This window comes from Coloeus monedula (assembly GCF_965178545.1).
Source record: "Coloeus monedula genome assembly, chromosome: 9".
In the NCBI taxonomy this organism is placed as follows: domain Eukaryota; kingdom Metazoa; phylum Chordata; class Aves; order Passeriformes; family Corvidae; genus Coloeus; species Coloeus monedula.
The window spans coordinates 10,514,120-10,536,858 of NC_138789.1; the positions used below are offsets into that span (position 1 = coordinate 10,514,120).

Here is a 22,739-nt window from a genome sequence, read left to right on the forward strand (position 1 = left end):
AATAGACATTGGTGGAGTCCAGGTCTGAAGTAACACTGCACCTTGATAAATGCAAGAAGGGTGTTCCTATCAGTGTTAAATAGAGTAATAGGCAGCCTAGGTCTGATCTTAGCCAATTTAGCCAAAACCTTGCTTTATGATATGGTTTAGAATTCCTGATTGCTGTTGAAAATGAAGACAGTTTGTTTTCAAATTTGCATGCTTTTCCATACACTGACTATATTTCAGTGAGATGATGAGAAACTGAACCCTATGGAAAGTGCTTTAGCTGGGTGTGACAGAAATGTCCAGAGCCACACATGGACATGCATCTTGCAGTTGATTTCTTCTAAGTGCCCTTGGCATTCTCCACTGAACAATCTAGTTAAATGGAGGAGAAGGATGTTGAGAATAGCTGTGTTACGAATGCGCACCCATTAGTGCACGATAGCTTTTTTCCATAAAAGCTCTGTATCATTGCTGCAGTTGTTTTCAAGGTTTCATAGAAGCACAGTATATTAGTAACATAAAATAATAAGGTTCCGTAGCAGTTTGTTCCCTGGTAGTTTGAAACTACATTTTTACCATTTCCAGAAAATATTTATCTTCATTAAAAACAAAATAAATTCTTTCCTGCACTTTCGTAGTGGGGTTTTTATTTTTATTTTATTTTTCCTACAATGAGATCAATAGAGTGGTGATGTTTTCTCTGTGTGTTTATAGTACTGGTACATAATATTTTTATTCTTAATACCAGAAGTATTATGCCAGATTAGTGCACAGAGTTGCAGAAAAAATCAGTGTGCTTCAGATGAGTATTTTTTGATCAAATAATGAGTTTAGAGTTTTATGTATCAGTTCTGATAATTCCTCTGCCAGTAGTCAAAACTCCATCTACATTTCAGGTCATTGCACATCATGCAGCTGATGCTAATGTGATTTGTCATTGTAAAAATATAACTGCCTGTACCTCTTGTTGTCATGAAAACTGTCATGATTGTTTAAAAATATTGTTGAATGTTATTGTTTGGCTTGAAGTAACTAACACAAGCTTCACTGCAGTTGGGTGTACTGTACTACAGTGTGTTTATCCCTTTTCTCATTGCTTTAGCTTCCCTGCTTCCCCATGTGTGCTGCTGGAGTTCATTTTGATACTTGTGATATCATGACTTCAAGTCTCAAATGAATTCTTCAGTCGGATTGCATATGTAGAGTACAATTAGATGTGTGAAAGCATTTCATAAAACTGCATTGATCTGACAATCTTAGCTGTTCATGTGGGAAAATTATAATGTTGATCTACAAAGAGTGCAGACATATTTCACCAGTGTTACTGCTGCTAATTAGCTCAATACGCAGAGGTTACAGTGCACTTATGCTTGCCATTAAATTACAACTCACTGTTATACAAAACTAAGAATGTTAAAGAAAATTGCTTTATAAAAGTAATTTATGAAATCTGATAAAATGTTCCTTTTTTTTTTTTTTTCCCTTTGCTTTTTGCTTTTATCCTTTTTTCCTACTGCTTCCTCTGAAGTCTCCTACCAAATGGTTTTGGAAACTGGTTCCTGTAAGTTTGCCCAACTGCTTCACTTTGATCAAATTGCTTATTTTGGGAATGGCTTTGTCCATGTCATGCTGGTCTAATCATTCATTTCATTTATCTGTATGCTAATTTTATAAGAGATTGCCCTGCAAAGGAGTGCATACTGCAGAAGCCTGTTTTGCAAGGTAATCTGTGCAAAAGAAATGTGAGATATGATGCTGGATAAGGAATTACTTTTCAAGCAGTCAGTGGCTTTGTACAAGGCAGTGCTACCTGTTATTAACTCAGGCCAAATGATCAGGGTATTCGCAAACTACTTTTTCATAAGCTTTCAGTAAGCACATGTTATTTGATACCAATTCACTTTTAAAAAGAGACTTGCAGAAGTAGTTTTTAATTGTTGATGCTACATGGAATCTGAAATCATATTTATTTTAACCATATGCAATCATTACACCATTCATCTAGAGTTCCCCATTTTTTCAGCTGATTTAACATTGCTGTTAATCTCTCCCCACACAAAATGACCCAAAGCAGCCTACTTTTACTGAGATTATAATTTCACTAAAAGTAATAAAAAAATAACTTTCCATGTCTGCAATAATAATAATGTTTTTTTCTCTGCACTGTGTCACCTTGGGGTTGTCATTACTTTCCTCTATCGTATGGAATTCACACTTGATGTGCATTCAGATTGTTTATTTGGCAACAGGTATGGCTGAGAACAGCTGTTTAGGTATATGCAGAATTGCATACTTCTGATATAAATTCCAAAGAACTAATTCCCATCTGTCATTGCTCTAAAGATTACCAAATAATTGATCTAACAGTCCCTCAGATATTTGTTGTCATAACGAATAAAAGATTGCTCTTACACTGCAAAAGAAATTGAAAATAACAAGGCAGTTGCATGTAGGCAACAAAAAAAATTACTCTGTGTCTGGAAAACCAATTTAAAAGTACTGTCTCCAGCAGCCTAAGCAGTGTTCAGATTCCTGACAGTCTATGGGCAATTGCTCTATTAAAGTATTTATTACAGTTGTGACACACACAGATACTCTGCTCTTCACAGTATAGCCATTTAATTTTGTTTTGGAATTAAGGTAGTGTAACTAAATGGAGGGAATAATGTAAAAAACAAATTAAGATGGACCACGATATCACAAATTTTTTGTCTTATTTTGACAAAATAAAGCTACTTCAAAACAGTTTCAGAATGTTTGTGTTCTGTTTTAGTCTAGGGTGTTAGTTTAGTAGTGATTCTCTTCCTTTGCATAAAAATGACATTCAACTATAAAATACTCAATCTGTTGAGAAGCTAACTCCAGGTTGCCTGTCATTTATCCATAAACAACTTGAACTAGTGGTATTTATGTTACTTTGTGTTGTTAGTTCAGTAGAGATGCAGTTAAACCCCGAGTGCTACTGATAATACTCAGGCTGCTCTATTACTTCAGACAGTCTTGTCTCTTCCCTTTAGAATAGAGCACGTTTCATAGTGGCAGATATTCCTGAGCATACAGGCAGCTAAAAACTCTGATAAGTAAATTTATAACATGTTATCTACTGTATGGTAAATGTGTAAGAGCATTCATTATTAATGATTAACTCTGAATACACACGAGCACTTATGACAGAGTAGCTGGTGTGCTGTTGGTTCATCTTTAGCCAGCCTTGTTTGTAGGCAAGTGTCTCGACTATACCTAGACTAGTTTAAGTGGAATAAGTTCAAAGATGCTAAATCGAGATGGTTTAGGATCTCAGAAACAAGATGCCTGTATTAGCATTTATGTTTCGATTAGCTCTAGAGCTTTATAATAAATGTAGAAGTTCGTCTTTTGCATTGTTGGATATATATTTAGTAGCAAACACTGCAGCTGATGAGAAGAGTTTCTTCAAATGGAAGTTGATTTAAAATGCAGTGCAATTACCAGCATTTTTCATTTTTTAAGTATAATTTCTTTTATCTTTTCAACCAAATTGAAACATGATGCCTGTTATACTCTAATGAACCTGGCAGATCAGGTTATATGAGTTTATTTTTCCTGAAGTAGTGTGCTTGGCATTCTCTACAATTAATTAAATCCTCTATGTCCACTTCAAAGATATTACACAGTTTCTAACATGGGTGGGCACTGTTCATAAGGCCAGTGAAGGCATCATCAAAGTACTTTTTCACAGGATTTACTGTGCAACACCACTGTATTGTCAATTTCAAATAATTTTGAATACTCCATTAAAAGATGCTATTCAAAAGAATATGTAAGTTAAACAGGGCTTGTTGGGCCATGATGCTCTGTCCGTCCCTATCCTATATCCTTACCATAACTCATGCTTAATTATAATTAAATTGTGGTATTTCATAGACTTACTTTTAGTCATTTTGAGGAGTACATGCATGGACATAATAACATGGAATTTGAAACATAGGGAATTTTCATCATAGTGGGTCACTGGATTGCTGTAGAGTTAGAAAGAATAAACTTTCACTGCAAGTATAATTGGCCTATTTCATTAGAGATACTAGGGAATATTAAGAACATGGAGAAAAGAGAATTAATAATGCATAACAGAACATGATTTTTGTTTGGTGTTAATGTTTCCTCTAGCACACAAAAATGGGATTTTCATTTTTATACAGCATATTTGGCACACAAATACCACTACACTGAAAGCATGAAGTAACAACTAACTCTCAGAGAGTTTGTTAAAATATTAATTGGTTGAAGTATAAGTTCTCTGGGCCACGTGCAAGCTCTTTATTTTTCTAGAACTGATGTGGCTGCTGTTGCCAGATTAGGCTTTTACTTCTTAGGCCAGTTAGGGGACACTGACATTCACTGAGATAACCCCACATGATCCTGACAGAAATCCAGTGACAGTAAGTACAGCCCTCAGGGTTAGTCTGTGGTTCCACAGACTTTTTTGTGTGCAAAGATGGCTTAAACAATTCCTACCCCACCCATAAAACCTCCATCCCTGCTCATGTGCTCATTCACTGCAGAAACAAAGGAGTTGCTGTAGCTGGGCCAATGGTTTTGCCATACAGTCCCATCAGCAATTGCTCTGGCACAGCCAAAAGATGGAGAGGAAGAGGTAGGAACAGTCAGTTTTAGCCTTGCTGGGAAAAGTGACTTCCACAAAGACTTCTCAGAGCCCCTACAGGGAGACTTGCAGTTCAGTGTTTGTATAGATGGATTTAAATAGTGTAAGATTAACTCAGAAAGGCTCTACTGCTTGTAAGTAGTTCTGTGGGACGAATAGAGAAGTAACCCTTTGCTACTCTTTTAAAAATGTCTTAGTACATAATACTAACAAATTAAAATCTATACCACTTTCTTCCACCTCCATTTGTTTTTCCAGGAAGAGGTGGGAAAAAACTAGGAATGATGTTAAATCTGTTTTTTCAGTAAGCCCTCCTCTCCTATCACAGAAAAAAACCCCAAACTTAAAAATACATTCACTGCAGATAAATGCTATCTCAATATTCTAAACTAATGATCTCTTTATATGCTGACTTGATTTTCAAAATATTTCCATTTATAACTGGGTCACTACATGGTCATAACACTTGACCATTAATATTTCTCTATGTCTATGAGTGCTTATAGTGGCACATGCTAGTAATAAAAATGGATTTGATCAAATGCACATTTCCTTGTTTCTGAATTTGTCATTAAGTCAGTTCTATGAATGAGATTTTGGGCAAGATACTTAGGTGTGTTAACTTCAGAGTCATGGGACTCGCCAGTAAATTGAAGTTGCACTAGCTAAGGATTTGTCTCACTGTGTTTGCACACTGACCATTTTTGATTGTATAATAATGACTTAAACTTTAGTTAAGGTATATAATGTTATTTAATTCAGTGTGCTATACAGAGATCATCAAAACTTGGAAATTTTGAAGGAAAAGCTCAGTATTAACATTGTTCCTTTCCTTTTAGATATTATTTATCCCATTCAAAATGTAGCATAGCATGAGTAGTTCTAAGAAATATAATACTGAGAATATTCAGCTGTTTCTTGAATACTGCTTTTTCACTAACAGTATAAAACCTACAGTATGAATGTGTTTCTTCATATGCTTCAGAGCCTTTGTTTGTCTAAATTTCTCCATTTCAAATTGTAGGCTCGTTACCGGAAGGAGCAAACATTGCTTAAACAGCTGCCCTGCATTCCATTGGTGGAGAATCTGCTCAAGGATGGTACCGATGGTTGTGCCCTAGCAGCCCTGATCCACTTCTACTGTCCAGATGTCATTAAACTGGAGGGTATGTCTGGTGTCCCTTGGCTTAACATGGCCATAAAAGTTTCAGTATCTGTTTGTGCAGAAAGGTGCTTAAAAGCAATATACAGCAGGCATAATTTGAATGTGGTGGGTTTAATATAAACTTTGTGCCTATTTCTTTTTTGCATTTAAATAAAAGGAGCCAAGATGTCCTTCCCTGGTGTGCTTGCTTTTATGTTGTTACACTAAAATAAACATACTTGAAACTACCTGCAAAACTCTTATTCTTGAAGCTGCCTAAGTGCTTTTTGTGAATCTGAGCAGTTACAGAAGGAGAGCTTGGAAGTTTGGAGTTAGGCTCTGCATAGCTGCACTGCATGACAAATAGTTGCAGTGGGCATTCTGGGCTTTTAGTTCACCTGACACCTACCCGTATCAATTATAGAGTAACCAGAAATGTATAGTGTAGAATGTATTGGTGTCATGCTGTTCTATAATAGCAATTGTCTATGATGATGAGCAGCTTCATCTCATTCTTTTGCTCAGCAGCCTGGGTAAAGTTGCACCTTCCTCTTGGCAACTAAGAGCTGTAAAATGTCTTGGCAGCTAACACCCATCATTTTCTGCCTGTGTTCTTTCTATGATACCTTTGATGTCGTGGGAACACTTATACAGAAACATCCTGAGAAATCCAGGAACATGAAAAAGGGTTTAGAGCTTGCTAAAGACTGAAATCTGGAATTCATATACACAACCACTTTGTAGGGAGCTTCCAGCACAGTAGACAAAGACGAAAGGCACTAAGATGGATTCATTCACCTTTCTTCTGCAGCTTGTGAAAATTGATAAATAGAACTTTCAATTTACATCAACATTGCAGCCAGATGTACATTATTATATGTGATCAGGGAAGAGTTAAAACTTGGGTGGTATTGACTGGGGTAACACCTGGTCCCTCTGTCCTGTTCCAGCATGGCTGGGAGCACAGACAGTTCGAAAGGTCCTGTATACCTTGTGTGACCAATACATTCCTCCAGCATCTGACTTGAAACAGGGCAAGGCACATGTCATCTTTGGAACTTTAGTTTTAATATTCTTGTTAGGTGTCCTGACATCATCTTCCCTGAAGATACAAATGTGCATGTCACTGTCTCAGAAGTAAATTCAAAGGTACTCCAAAGCAGCTGGAAACACTTTAATAAGATTTTGCTCATCTGCCCTGTATTTAGGTAATATAATTTTTGATGCACGTTGAATTTTACTGAGATTTGGTTCTGTATTGAAATTGAAGAAGGCAGGTAATAAAAGTACATATGCAAAAATGCTTAAAAATGCATTAACAAAAAAGAGAAAAGTATTTTAGAGTTCTCTGTAGTCTGAAATAGATCAGTTCTTCTCATTAAGTCTTCATTTAACTTTCAAATCTAGGTTTCCTTGAAGGAATGCAGGACTAGAAAGGACTCCCAGCGAGTCAAGAAGTTGGCTATTGTACAAAATTATATCATCCCTTTTATGAATTTATCTTGTTCTATCTTAAAACTGTCAAGCTCTTGAAAATCTGTACTCCTCTTACCCACTGTCATATAGTTCAATTTTTTTACATGATTTTAAATCTCATTCTTGGTTTTTACCTGTGTGCCTGTAGCCTGTCTTATGTGGCTTTGTTGTTCTTGCAGCAGTATCCTTTAGTTTGAGTAGCTTCTAATCTGATGTCTACATTTTTGATAGGTTTTCTTCCTCTTGTTTTAGCCCAGGCTACAAGCCAAGCCTTTTCAGTCTCCCCTGCTGAAGTGAACTTCCGTTCTCATTGTTATCCTCAATAGTTGTCTTCTGCAACTAGTCCAGTTTGGATTTATCTTTCTTGAATATGGATGGTTGTAATTGTACAGAGAAATCCAGACTGACATCCCATTCCTGCCTTGTACAGTGCTCCTCTGTCACTGCTGGAAATAAATTTTCTGATAGGTTTTAGCGTCATGTTTGTTTTTCCCATAGCTGCGTGATGCCAAAGGCACGTATGTTTACATTGGCTAATACATGATAACTCCCTGCTTTATATCACTTTCAGTCAGTGAATCACATTAGAATTTTATTAGATTCAAACTTATGACTTCACATTTTGCATTTCTGAATTTAATCTCATTTCAGTCAGTTTAGTCAAGTATTTTTTCCTATTGATCATCATCTGTGGGGTTGGAATGGCAGACTTTGATTTTCTTCAGTATGGGAATCCTTATCCTGCTAGGATCAAAGCAGATTCCTTTTATGAGGAGACCTTTTATCCTTAACAATTCAAAACTTATGTGAAGTTCTGTCTTACACTGTTGGTTTAGGAATAAAATTTGATGCATGCTCTGGAAGTATATTTAATTCTTCAGTCCTTATTTTTAAGAAGACTGTCTTTTTTCACAGGAGTTATTATTGCTACTTAATATTCCAAGAAGCAGTAATAAAGAGAGAAGAGGCTATCTGGGAGACTATCTAGGCTTAAATAGTAATCAGAGAATTCTGTGTAACTACCCAAATCTGTTCACAGTCACCAGTTCTTTGTCTTTAAATAGCACTTTCAAACAGAGAGTGATAATTCATATAATAGGCTTCAGCTCCTTGGAAAATCTCATCTCAAACATCTCGATCCACAAACACAAATACACAAGAACAGTCTGGTTTTTTATGAAGATTCAGGCCTGAGGACGCTGAAATGTGCTCTTGGGTCCCTGTGTAAAGACAAAGAACTTTGTCTAAGTTCTTTATGTATGTACAGGGAAATGTATGTGAAAATGTGTTTATTTCTTACTGCCATTGCTCTGTAGAAAATCTAATTGCAAAAAATATTATATTAGTGATTAAATGTATTTTTTATTACATGGAAATAGTTGGGGTGAGAGAATAACTTAAATTTTCACAAAAGGCAAAACAGAAACAAATTAACTTGTCAATAGTGAAAAACAAAATTAATTTTTACAAAAATATCTAAATACTTATAAATGCAAAAATAAAATGTAGCTTAATAATTGTTTTCATTTCTGAAATAGAAAAATAAAAGTCTCTGGTGGGGAGGGGGGACAGAAATTGTCTGAATTTATCCAGTAAATGCTCCTGAATCCATAAAAGCCAAAAAGCACTTTTTTGCAAATCTGTCATTGTATCTAACCTTTACTTCTTTTCTTCTTTTTTAGATATTTGTTTGAAAGAGACCATGTCTTTGGCTGACAGCCTGTATAATCTACAACTGATTCAAGAATTTTGTCAGGAATACCTCAACCAGTGTTGCCATTTCAGTCTTGAGGATATGCTCTATGCAGCTTCTTCAATAAAGGTAAAAATATAACAAATAAAAATGCAAGCAATGTCCACCGGACTATTTTGCTAATGATATGTTTAGTCTTTTTTTGTTTGGCCTGCTGCTGTAGGGCTTCTCTTGTGATGTAGCACACAACACACAAATTTCTGCAGAATGAAAAGCTACCTTCTTTTGGCCATTATGTTTTCCTAGGAATTTCAAAGTATTTTTTAAAAAGTGCTTGTGTAAGGATTTGTAAAAATTTGATTTTGTGCAAAACTATTTCCCACTTTATCCTCTTAATAATTAATCAATAAAGTCTGTAATCTGCAATATTTCTGTTAAAATGTAATAGTGATCTGCATTAATTTAAATGTATCAAGGCCTTAACAAAAGGAGGAAATACTGAAGACTCGTTTATGGAATTATTACTCACTATTCTTACTTTTTTCTGTGTACACAATAATTTCATGGGTTTTAATCTTAAAGCTCTTTCACTTTTGTAAAAGTGTAAATTTCTGAGTTAATTTCATTGGAAAATCCAATGGCCTGATGCCCCAAATACAAGCAGTAACACAATCCCAGCAAATACAGTTGTTTGAGTAAGCAATTAAGTGTTTTCAATCAGTCTAAGATTTTGCTCTTTTAGAAAGAGGAAAATAAAGCATTACTCTGTAATTCTTTAAGCCTGTGCACAAAGAGAAGGAGCAACTGAAGGATTTCTTGGCTAATTGTAATTTTAATTTTTCATTATTATGTTTCACCAAGACTTTCTTCTATATAAAACACACTTCATTTGCTTAAGATTCTTGTTGGCTTGCCTTTGGGGAATGAAATGTTATTTTTCTGAAGTCAGCATATCCATTGCAGATGGGATGTAATTGGTTTCTAAATATCTGGGTCATTTCACTGCTTTTATGATTTCCTAGCAATCTCACAAGCAGAGTCACAGAGGCCAGAGCTTGAATACAGCTTTGTTGTCTCCTGTAGGGCTGAACCCAATCCTTTTCAAATAAGTAATGAGCTGCCAGGGTGAGTAAGGGCAGTAGGACCTAAGTCTAGACTACTTAGCTGTTGCTGGTTTATTTTGTGTATGCAAAGTTGCGTAGTGGCTGCTTTCAGTCAGCTTTTGGTGCTCTTAAATTTCACAGGCAGTAATCTACCTACATACTTGTGAAGTCTGCTGCATTGCAGTCTGCCTTGGCTGTACTTCATAGTTCTACAGCCACAGTCAGTGATCTCGAGTAGGACTCCTTCACTGCATTTTGATTGTTTCTCTCTGCTTACAGATCCATGGAATAAATGCAATTGATTATTCTTGTTTTGATCCATGGCAATTACTCATACCATTTTTATAGTAATGGCTTGAATTATTTCTCAAGCCAGTGTGCACTAGGAAGCTTCAATTTTAAAAAAATAACTTTAGTAAATATTTTGTCACTATCCCAATGCATCAGACTTTACACTTTTAAAGTGCTGCAGACTCAGTGATTTTGCTGTTTGTGAACACTGTTTCTAGGTAGGATTTAGAGTTCTTTCAAAGAGTGTATTTCTAGATCTGAGAAAACCCTTTTGTGATCATGTTTTTACAAGTTGCTGTGGCGTGGATGCTTATTTAGATGTAAGTGCTACAAAGCAAGGCTGCCAAGTTTTTCTTCTAAACCTTGGCATGGAAACTTTGGCTAGTGCTGCAAACTCGCTTTTTCCAGTGTTAAGAATTAATCTGCTATAAAAATAAATTCATTGTTAAAGGAGCTCCTCCTTAGTTTTCCAGTGCATCTGATTAGAGTAAGTTTTAATAAATGTGTTTATTCTCCAAAGAATTTATTTGTCACTTTAAAAAAAACTTGTATTGTAAATGGATATTTTAAATATTGCACACTGAATTACACTGGTTTGTGGAAGCTACTTGTATCTCAGCCTACAAAATTTACATAGTATGAAGTTTTAGGATTTATAGAAGTTTGTTAATCGGAAGAAATTCCTGTCTGTTTTCAGAGTGGTTCACTGTGCTTTTAGCTTAAAAATTTCTTACATACATAGTGGTGACAGAAAAAGTAAAAAATACCAACTGCTGATATCTTACTGGAAAAGCCTCAATAAAAAGATCATAGCAGAATTTTTGGAATTACAGTGCTGTGCCTTGTGTGGTCCTAGAAATTACAGTAGGTGTTAAAGTGATCAAGCACAAAGTACCTACCTTACATTCTTCACAGGGCACCCTGCACTGTCCTGTTACATTAAATCAAGGTAGGTTAGAGATAGGGTATGATGCAGAAATTGACCAAGGTGACTGCCTGCTTTTGGTTTGTCATCAAAATGCACAGAAACACAGTGACTTCACTTAGGCATCCTAAGTCTTTGGTAGAGGCTGTCAGATTTTACAGCAGATGAAACTGTTGGCTTAGTTCTGTTTTAGCACAGAGGAAAAATAAGCTTTGTCTGGATATTTAGACAGCTTTAATGTGTCATAATCAAAGGAAGCATAAAGTAAGTTTTGTTGCTCCTTATTGCTCCTTACTTCTTCTCCTCTAAGAAAAATACATTTGTGAAGTTCTTCATAAGATGTTTACTAAGGCAGGGCTACTGATATTAAAGAAAAGAAATATTTGAATACATTCCATGGATGCTTGAGGCACCAACAAGGGACCATACTGGTTCCTGGTTGTTTTCCTTTGAGACAGACAAACACAAGTAGAGAGTGATTACATAAAAATAATCACAATGTTTTCTGAATCCTCCCTGCATATTTAACAAGAGGAAATAATTGAAAATCTTGGATTTCTATTTAGTTGTGCAGATTGCTTTTTTGCCCTTCTCCTTTAAGCAGTTTCATCCTCAGACAGGATTTATTTTTTAAGTATCTTGTTCTTCACCTGTATCTGGGAAAGTACACAGAACTGAAAGAACTGTTTTATTGTGTCTTGACATGCACTTGTTTTGCCTTTTCTAAGAACAAGTTTGTAGAAATAAAAAACCTTGTATAAAGTGCCATCACAAGAAGTATGAACCACCCTGCAGAACTGTAAAGGCTTATTTGCTGCTTTGTCCCAACAGTTGATTAGCACTGTGATGTAATAAGAGGTATGTAGCATTTGTGCTTTGGTTATCTAAGGGAATGCATAATTCCTAAAAGGTTGTGGTATGGTCCCTGAATAGAAGGAATTAAAATAAAAGTATCTTACATGTTCCATTTGTCGCATGAGATAGATGTTGAAATTATTTCTAAAGGAGTTAAAAACCACATCTTTGGTTGTAATTTATTATATTCTTGATAATTTTAGATCAGTCTCTGCCACTTTATTCTAGTAGGGCTATAGGCTTCAAATCTAAGAGCAAGTCATTTGGGAGGTTAACTGTCAAAGAGGGAGCTGAATGACAGCTTGAATCATTTGGTGTTTGCCATGATTTGAGAGCTTATGTGGGAACTTGCCATTGCATCAATTGACAGGCAGTTAATTATTGTCTTTTGTAAGTGTTCCTTTACCTGAGCCTTTAAAAATGTGTGGGTTTGTGTTTTGTTTTCTTAAATAGTGATCCTAAACTTGTACTATTCATTTAATGTACACATGTTGTACATTCTCTCTTCACTGATAGAGGATTGAGGGTGAGACTCAGATAACAATATTAGAGCAATTTTTATTAATTCCACTGCCATTATTAGTAGCATGACTCAGTTATTACTAAGAGAGAACTATTCACACACAGCACTCATTTGCTTACAGAGTTCACACACATTCACACACAGTGATCTTTACTGGGTTGGGGCCTGGCTCTATGGTCTCCCAGAAGCAGGGCCTCATACTGGCCCACCAGTGGCTTTGGGGAACGTGTCCAGAAAGTTTCTCAAGGGGTTCATTTGTCTCTTGGGGTGTGTATATACATATAATCTTTGTCTGCATATAATATCTACTGCCCCTGTGGGCGCAGCCAGGGTTGTACAGCCTGTGGTTGACACAAACGTGCTGCTGGTCCTGTAAGGATCTGGCTGAGTCCTGCTGCTCTCAGCCCGTGGGTTCCTGGGCATTCAGCAGGGCCATGGAGCTCTGCAGCCTCTTGGTTCTTGGGGGGGTGTTGTGTGCTGCCCCTCAGCACAAATGCTGCTTCTCTTTGGCTGCTGTGTGCTGATATCTGTAGAGTCTGCTCACCCAAGCTCATGCAGAAGGCATATTTATTACAGAATGAAAGCTTTCATAATGTGAAATGACGCAAATCTGGGAGATGATTGCTGTGTCTTGACTGAAGGGGCATTCCTCTGACCTAGATGTGGGTCAGACTCTAAACTGTGCAGAATCACAACTAAGCACATGGAATAGGTATCTTATTTTTGCACTTGATTACTAACCAGAAAAAACATTTGCTCTGTCAAATTTTCTTTGATTCAGATCCAGAAGTTCTGTTTTTTCTTTCCACTGCTGAATTGAACAAGAATATATGATATCTAAAGGGTTGATTTATATAAAAAAATATTTGTTGCACTTGAGCAGTTTTGAGTACTTGTACTTTCTGATGTAATACTGATGGTGAGTTTGTAAACAGCATAAGCAGAGGCCGTAATCAGCACCAGAGATGAGAAAAAAAATGTGCAAATACATTGCATAGATAAATCCTAGAAATTCAGGGCTGCACAATGTCCACACGTGTTGCACAGCTTTCCCTTCAGTGTCAGTGCAAAATCCACTGCCAGCCAGGCTGCTCACCTAAGCCTGAACTGGCAACTGGAGTGAGCCCCTTAAGGACCTGGGAGAGCAGCTGGCTGTGCTTGGTGAGGCTGTTACTATGTATGGTGGGAGTCAGTTCAGCCATTCGATTCCCATCTGGCTGGGTTAAAAGGATTCAGGATCAGGAATTAAAAGTAAGCTTCAACCAGGGAACAGTTTTTTGAGATAGTTTCTCCCTGAGAGGGACCAAATGTTCCTGACTCATTATTTAAAGGGAAGCAGCGTGGTTTGCTTTCACTGATGTTAATCAGCTGCTCTTTCCTCTCTGTTCTGGTCTGAAACAAGACAGAGTGGATTTTCAAACTGAGTTATTGTGGCATTTATTAGCCTGTGGCAGGACAAAGGACAAACTGGTAGTGCTTGGATCATACACAGAACTGTAGTTCGGCCTTCTCGAGACAGTTTGGGACACTCCAGTTTTCTGCAATCTTGAGGCATTTATGTTGGCACTTGTATAACAGAAAAGCTGTGGATTTGCACCAGAGGTGACCTTTCCTGGCCCACTGGACAGAGATTTTAATGTGTATAATGTTAAAAATTTTACAGTGCATTTTATGTTCATTTTGAAAAAATTTCTAAAAACCTCCATGGCTGCTTTCACACCCAATTTTAGTGGATGCAAGCCTCATGACGAATTACATTTATCATTTGTGTATATGATCTTACGGTTATTCTATAAATATGCAGATCTAAAAGCTATAGGTATTAGGAGGGTATAATATATTTGAAGTATTTGAAAGGAAATGAGAATGTTTAGCAAATAACAGGATCTCTGAAGCTGCAAGTCTGCCATCTGCTGTTCAGGGGGCTTGAGCCAGCCTGGGCTGCTCAGAGCTTCCTCGGCTTTTATTACTGTTAAAATACTGTTATGCTTCTGAATATTGTGTGTAAGTGCATGTGATAATCATATGGCAAGCTGTTAGAATTTCTGTCACCATAATCAAGACAAAATCTGTGGAAATAATATCTAAATTCTTCTGAGTCCTGGATAGCAACAGTACTACAGATCCACCGCTAGTTTTTCCAAAAAAATTTGTTACTGATCATCAGTCTTTCTCTTTGATAATTCTTAATGTCCCTTTCTGACTAAAAATAACTTGTGAGAAAATGTGATTTCCATCATGATGGCTCCCCACCAGACATCCGAAGTAGCCTCTGTTCTCAGTGGGCTGTGCAGCACTTTCATTTTTAGTTCAGTAAATACTGCTTTGGTGACTTTAGAAAGACAAACTGTCTTGCAGCAGCTCAGGGCTGTGTAGAAGATATTCTGCATAGAATATCTGTCCTTTATAAAATAGTCACACTATTGTGTGTCTATATTTTGTTGAAATGCAGCATTTCAACATAAACATAAGAAATGGGAGTATCTAAATGCAATATTATTTCAGATGGGGACAAAGGCTATGATTAGAATATTTCGTAAATTTTTTTTTGTACTAAAAAATCAAGTTAAAAATGTAAAAGTTTAAGGAGAGGCAAGGGGAGGGGGAAATATTAGGGGAGAAATTATAATATTCTGAAATTGTAGTATTAAAAATCATACTTTGTCTGAGAAGTACATCTGATTTTTTCTTGGTCTAAGCTTCCTAATGAAATCCATGTGTGATACCCAAATGCTATGTTTGACATTCACTTTGAATGGAAAAGATTCTGCTATGTACTTTTCCTCATTCAGTTCTGTCGAACTGAATAAGCAACGACGGGGTTTTTCCTATTCTATTTATAACTTCTGTGTAATAACTGTGGCAACATCTGCCTGATCCCTTCACCATATAGTAAAGTGTAGGAGTACTGTTTGGTCTGAGTACCCCCTTGCCGAAGTAAAGGATTATCTGTGTTAGAAATCTTCAGGAAAAATAAATCTGAAGCAGAAGTGTCAAATGGATACTCAAAATTATATTTTCAAATATACTGATGCAGAATTGAGATTATCTCATTTATTATCAAAGATTTTTTAGCAAATTTTTTGTTTTAAAATGATGTTCTTATCCTTAATGCCTGTTGTTTGTTTTTGAAATAGAATGACATTTTGTTTAGAATTTTTGAAAGAAACTCTTTCAAAGAGCTGTTTAATTATGGTTTCCCATTTTAATGTATAAGCACTGTTTACATGTTCAGACTTTGTAAGACTGGTGGCACAGGTCTGTGCACCTGCTTGAGCCAGCTCAAACCTGGATATTTGCTGATCTCATTCAGTTGATATTTCTAGATATGAAGTAGCACTGAAGCTGTAGAAGCTTTGGCCTCTGAACTCTTCAGCCTCCACAGTCAACAACCTTCTGGACTTCTTGCACTCCTCATGTGCTCTTGCAGCAGAAACAGCTGCTCCTGCCTGGTTTTCCTCTATTGATTTTTGTTGTTGTTTTGATGCAGTTTGTCACCAACTGTCTTTTCCTTTTCATTTGCTTTTCTCCTCGTGTTAAATCTGGTGGCTCCCACACTGTGACTTTCATAGCTGTGTGATGGGAACATACAGTAGGGAGGTATATCAGCAGTGTATTAAGTGTGCATAAACCTTGGAGCTAAATCTTGTTCTAACCTGCAGTCAAGAAACTCTGCTGCTGGTTTTTGTTTTGCATTGAAGACTTGTAAATTTGGGTACATCTTCAAAAGTGTGACCAAAACCACATACTTAACACAAAAGCCAAAATCAGATTCCAACTTCCTGCACTAAAACGAAGGGCTACCATACTTTTTCACATTAAAAATCCCTGAAAAAAGCATTGCCTAGCCTTGCAATGGACTTTTCACTGCTATTTTTTAATGGAAATGGCTGATCTTTGGCAGGCATCTTTTTCCACCCATCCTGGTCCTCTCTGCCCTCCCTGCAGGACATCAGGCTTGAGCATATGCTAGTTACGAAACGTTTCAACCCAATCGGTTGCAATCTGGTCGAGTTATGTATTGGTGCTACAGATCAGTTGTACTGGTCTTTATTTCTAAAAAAACAGTGGAGATTGGAAAAAAAGTGGAGACTGTAAACTGGCTGAAACACAGAGGCATCTCCCAAATGCTGCTTAATCTGTTTATTTGCAGGCTTGTGTTTTAACATCAATTTCTCTCCATCTTTTTTTTTTTTTTTTTCATGTAGAGCAATTACATGGTGTTCATGGCAGAATTGTTCTGGTGGTTTGAAGTGGTGAAGCCATCATTTGTACAACCCCGTGTTGTTGTGCATCCCCAAGGTAATTATGTTATGGATTGGTCTTAATATGCATGTTTTGATATGTATGTGTACAGATTGCCATTGTGTTCACAGATGCAGTGAATATTTTAGTTAACAGGATTTGGCAGTGTACAACTCCCTTAAAGAAGGAAGGAGAGGAGTACTCTTTCTTCATTGTAAGTCTTCATCTCATCTCATAAAACATAATCAGATTTTTTTGTCTGATACCAAAAACTCATTTAAATTGTTGTGGTATAATCACTTGCAAATTTTCCTGACCTAAACAAGCCTAGAATCCATTTATGCCCATGCAAGGATTACAAACATAATAAGAAACCAAGAACAGAATTTAGCCTGAAGTACTTGTGTTGCTGAGAAGATACCAAGAGAAAGAATCATAAATCTGGGGAAAGTGAATAGAGAGCTAATTGTCAAATTGCATTTTGTACCTGATGCAAAGGCACCATCTTCCATCAGCAAATTCTCAAATTCAAAAATCCACCTCTCAGATAGATCTTGCGATCTGTTAATGACAACAAAGGTAATTGAAATGTTCCTACAGCAATGCTGTGATTGGCTTTCCATGCACTAGGAAGAGTTTTTCATTGGGTGGCTCTTACACCTTTTTTTCATTTATATGCTTTATAGCACATACAAATCTGACACAAACCTTTAAATAGGGATAACTGTTTTAGGGTGTGACAAATAACCTATTTTATAGTCAGTCACAGGGTTTGGGGAGAAAAACTTCTATCAGAAGCATTTCTTCCAGAAGAACAACTGTCACTAAAACTGTTTGTTTCCTTTTAATTTTGTGGCTCTTTTTAACTTTATTTGTCTGTATTGGTTCTTCCCTTGCTCTTTCCAGTCTATTTTGTCAGTCTTCATTTCTTTAATTAGTGCCAATATCGGAGCTTCAGAGGATGTAAAGATGAAAGGAAGTGAGAGTTTTAATCTATATAAAGGAATCAATGAAAATTCTTTAAATCTTTGAAAATCATTATTTAAGAGTATTTTGGACAGCTTTTCTACTATGTAATTTAACTGAATACTAAACTATAATAACTTGAACTTTGTTCTTCCTGGCAGCTGAACCTGCAAAAGATGCAGCATCTGCTCACAGCTTGAATGCTAACAGAAGAAATTATGTGGATGGTCCATCTGGTTCTGACTTTGTAGCCAGGTAATGCCAGGGAATCTCTAGAACTGTTTCACAATCTCCTCCTTTCTGTTCAAAACCAAACAGATTTTTGAATTTAGTTTTTTTGCCTTTTTCAAAGCTCAATTATTGAGTTACCAGATACAATCTGTGGAATTTTGTGCAATATCCCATAGGTTCAGCCCTCCCTCCCTGCTGCATGTTCATGTTTGTGCACTTGGACAGCATGCTGTTCTCTTACCAGTTTCCAAAACAACCCTCAGCATTCAGCAAAGAAGTGTCACACAGCCTTGTTCTCTTCAGTTTCGAGTGGAGCTGCTGACCAGGTGTACTCTGAAGGAGCTATTTTTCTGGAATTCACAGCAAATTTTCCAAAAGTTATAATGAAAGTAAACTAAGATAACATAACTGAGTGATGGGTTTAGTTTGATTTGGTTATGTTGCTATGGTACCATGAAAGTCAAATAGGTAAAAATAAATATTTAGGCTATGATGAATTTCTCCACCCCAACTGCCTCCTAATGGGGAGGAGAATTGGAAAGAAAATGTAAACCTCACGAGATAAGAACAGTTTAATAATTGAAACAAAATAAAATGTGATTATAATAATAATAATTGCAATGAAAAGGAGAGAGTGGAATAAACCCCAGGAGAACAAGGGCTGCACAGTACAATTGCTCCCTCCAGCAGCGATCAGCCCATCCCAGCCAACTCCCCCAGTTCATCCTGAGCACAACAGCCATGGTTTGCAACATCCCTGTGGCCAGCTCAGCTCAGCTGTCCTGGCCACGCTCCCCCACAGCTCCTCCTGCACCTCCTCGCTGGCACGAGGCTCTGAGAAGTTCTTGACTTAGAGAAAGCACCACTGAAGAAACAACTGAAACACCAGTGTGTTATCAACAGTGCTCTCACACTGAATCCAAAATACAGCTACAGGAAGAAAATTCACTCTGTCCCAGCCAAAACCAAGACAATGTGAAACATTATTTTTAGTTATACTCTTACAGGTTTGGAAGCAATGTAAAAACATCCTGTTTCCCTTGCGTTCTGTAGCTGATCATACATTTGATGAATTTCTTGAAGGAGATCTAATCGCTCTCCGCAACTGCCTGAAAGGAGGTTGTAGACAGGTGGGGGTTGGTCTCCTCTTGCAAGGAGCAAGCGATAGGAGAAGAGGAAGCAGTCTCCATTTGCACTAAGAAAGGTTTAGATTGGATATTAGCAAAAATTTGTTCACCAAAAAAGTTGTCAAGCATTGGAACAGGCTGCCTGGGAAGTGATGGAGTCTCCATCCCTGGAATTATTTAAGACATGTAGATGTGGCACTTAGTGACATGGTTTAGTGGTGTCCTTGGCAGTGCTGGGTTAATGGCTGTACTTCATGATCTTAAGGGTCTTTTCCAACCTATTCTTTCTATCATAAGGGACATAAATTGTACATTAGGCTTTCTTTTTAATCTTTCTTTTGCCAAGGTAAAGAAAGCCTTCCAGTGATGTGATCTGGACACAGTGAATGAGAGACAGCATTACAATATATTTATAATTTGGAGGCTTTTATTTTGGTTTATTGACTTTATCTAAAATGGCACAGAGGAGAAGGATAAAATTAGCATTTTAACTGAATATTTAGCAAATTGTTGATTGCCAACCCAGATAATCCTGTTTAGCCTTTTCTGTTGGTTTTGGATGGGGTTTTTGAAGAGGGAGGTGAGGGTTTGGTTGGGTTTAAGATTCCTAAGTACATTTTTAGTATTTAGGAATCCATGCTGACTTTAATAAGGGAGTAATATTTCTTACTACCATTAAATGCTGGGATTCCAAATCCTTTCCCTGTATGTATCCAAAGTGTGTTTCCCTTGTAGACAATGATTTTATTTTCTTGTAAACTGAGCATATAAGCCAGGAGAACAAGACCCAGTAGTTTTGAACATATCCTTTGAAGCAGGGGTTCCCAAGGCCTTTTTGCTGTATCTTTCCTCATAAACCAGGGTATTTCATCCAACATGATGATACATCACTGCAGGACAAAGGAAGGGCCCAAAAAGTAATTTCAGATTGTTGGAATCCAACACACAGGCTGCAGGTTCCCTGGCAGAAGAGACCTGACTGCAGGATGTTGGGGTCCTGGGCCTTCCTCCCTGTCCCAACTGTGCATTCCTGCCCCCTTGAGCATTTGAATTGCCATTTCAGCACACAAAGACAAAAAAAATGAAGCCAGTCGGAAAAAGTGAATGTTCTTCTGTCGCCTTAGCTTGTTGAAATGACTCAGAGGATCGGATGGAGAGCCAGATCCAGCACAGAGGAGGGAGTGGGACTGTGGCAGTGAGCAGTTACAATGTCTGAGGTTGCCATGGAACCCAGTCTTGGTGCCAGAATCAGTCTTTTCCCCAAGGAAAATTAAGTGTATAGATTTTCTTCATAGTAGCAAATTTTCACAGGCTGCTGGATTAAATTTGGAAAGCATGCTTTTCTTTTAAGATAACTTATAGACATTAGGATTTTAAAATTCTCACAGAAATCTTGAATGCCATTTAAAACAGATACATCATGTAGCTAATGTGTAGTGTTACTGACACAAAAAATGAGGAATTTATGGGAACCTATACTGAACAATTTAATATACTTATGAAAGATGCTTTTGTAGATTGTATTTTTCTTAAATTGTTGGGAATATCCTTCTTGCAAATATTATTTAGAGACATTTCTACACCATACAGTATATATAATATAATAAATTAAACAAATATTGTGACTGAAAAATGTGAGTTTGGGAGTGTCCAATTCAGTGGACAAAATTCAAAACATGAAAGGATTTAATCCAGCTTGTTTTTGAAGTCTGGCTTCTCTAGAAGTGTTTTACATACAAATCCATGTGTCTTTATGTACGTGTCTTTGTTCTGATCATGAAGAAGCACCTTGATCAAAACACTGAATTATGTTAATCTGATCCTGGATTAACACAGCTACTCAATTACAGACCTTCTCTGTAAACCAAATAAAGTGTCTGTGTAAGTAGAAACAGAGGAAATCTCTATAATTACTCCTTTAGTAGTGAATATATTTTTTTATTTATAAAGTCATGTCTACCACAAAACCTTCTTTATCCACTTCTAGTGCATGTTGCAGTCCAGACACAAAGCAGAAGTTTCAAACTAAGCAACTGCAAATAGAAATGCATGGAAAGTATGTGATATTGGCTGCAGTCACTCAGTTTGGAGGCCAGTAGAAGCTGACTCATTTTGCTCATGTTTGTTTGGACTTTTTACTAAAATCAAACCTAAAAAATGGAACCTTCTAATAGAGACATTTACATTAAATAAATCAGGAGACAAATATGTTAACAAAACTAATGCAGCAGCTCTGTAGCTGTTCGTGTGTGAGAAATATATTTTTGACTTTTTGGCCTACCTGCATTAGTTCCAGGCCAAGGTTCTCTTTTTAGTTGATAAATTAATATTTCCAGAAGAAAATTACATGTCACTTTCTTTCCCATCACAAATTGTCTTTGCCCAGGACATGATGACTGGTTGCTCTTTTGTAATGTGGCTTTCAATGTATTAATTTTAAGATAATGTCTCTTGCTTTATAGATTGGAAAGTCCGGCTTACACACCACCTCACCAACTGCATACTCCCCAGCAGCCTTATTCATCTGCTCCAGGTAACAATTCACAAAGGGGTGGGAGAGGCAATGAGACAAGGTGTTGTCATCTGAGTAAATTGCTGTCTTGCTTATATTTATTCAAACATTACTTATGCAGAAATAGGGGGAGACCTTTACATGAAAAATTAATTAATTTACATCATTGACTTTGGTAATTTATAAAATGTGCAAATGGGAAGTTTGTGTTTGTACCAAATACATTTTGTGTGGTTTTTTTTAATTTGGCTTCTGTTTTGATTATGTGGAAGATGGCTTACAACAAGTATTTGCAGTACATTTTAGTAGGATTTGTAGAATATTTTACACAATAGTAAATTCTATGAGGGATGAGGAGTATAATATATATTTAGAATGAAATTGGCTTTGTTGTTCTAGTTCTATTTTCAAAATGTAAACACTTTTTTGCCACTGCAGTGTTCTGAGTAGTGAAGCAGATTAATTTGTTAAAGCAACAGAAGCTGATGTTAAAATAATTTTCCACAGCAGTTACACTAGGTCCTATTTTATTTCACTTAGGAGTCATCAGAAGGTCCACATCAATGTCTTATGTAGATGGGCATGTAGGGACATGGCCCAAAGAAAAAAGGTAAGTAGTCTTACAAGCTGGTTACAAAATATTGGGGTTTGGTTATCAGCAGTAGTACATGTTCCATTGTAGTTCGGATTTTCCGAGTCCTGTAATAAGAATTCTTGTAAACTACTTGCAAAGGTAGAAAAAGAAAGATAAAACTGTATCATGGATTAAAAACTGGTTAATAGGAAACAATCTTCTGAAAGAAATAATTTATTCTTTACATTGGAAGAGGTATGCTTCAGATATTTGAATTGCTGGCATTGAATATGTTCAGATTTACTCACCACAGTGAACTAAATGTGGTAAGATTAACATGGCTAATGATCTCAGTAGCTTTTAAGCTTGTATTGTTTTGGGGATGCTAAGAACAAGCAGGCTGAATGTATTGGTTTTCAATTAGACCAGCCATAAACTTTTAAT

General features: G+C 36.7%; 1 protein-coding gene across 4 annotated transcripts in view; it reads left to right on the top strand.

Moving 5' to 3' along the window:
• Positions 1 to 22,739, top strand: part of CAMSAP2 (calmodulin regulated spectrin associated protein family member 2) — an 81,183-nt gene that overhangs the window by 46,028 nt on the left and 12,416 nt on the right. For 2 of the 4 annotated variants that reach the window (XM_082287563.1, XM_082287564.1), the window contains exons 5-11: positions 1,517 to 1,549; positions 5,655 to 5,796; positions 8,933 to 9,072; positions 16,849 to 16,942; positions 18,013 to 18,106; positions 21,672 to 21,742; positions 22,262 to 22,331. In XM_082287563.1, coding sequence (XP_082143689.1) covers positions 1,517 to 1,549; positions 5,655 to 5,796; positions 8,933 to 9,072; positions 16,849 to 16,942; positions 18,013 to 18,106; positions 21,672 to 21,742; positions 22,262 to 22,331 — 644 coding nt within the window. The remainder of the gene's footprint in view (positions 1 to 1,516; positions 1,550 to 5,654; positions 5,797 to 8,932; positions 9,073 to 16,848; positions 16,943 to 18,012; positions 18,107 to 21,671; positions 21,743 to 22,261; positions 22,332 to 22,739) is intronic. The other 2 variants (XM_082287565.1, XM_082287566.1) reach the window with 1 other exon arrangement.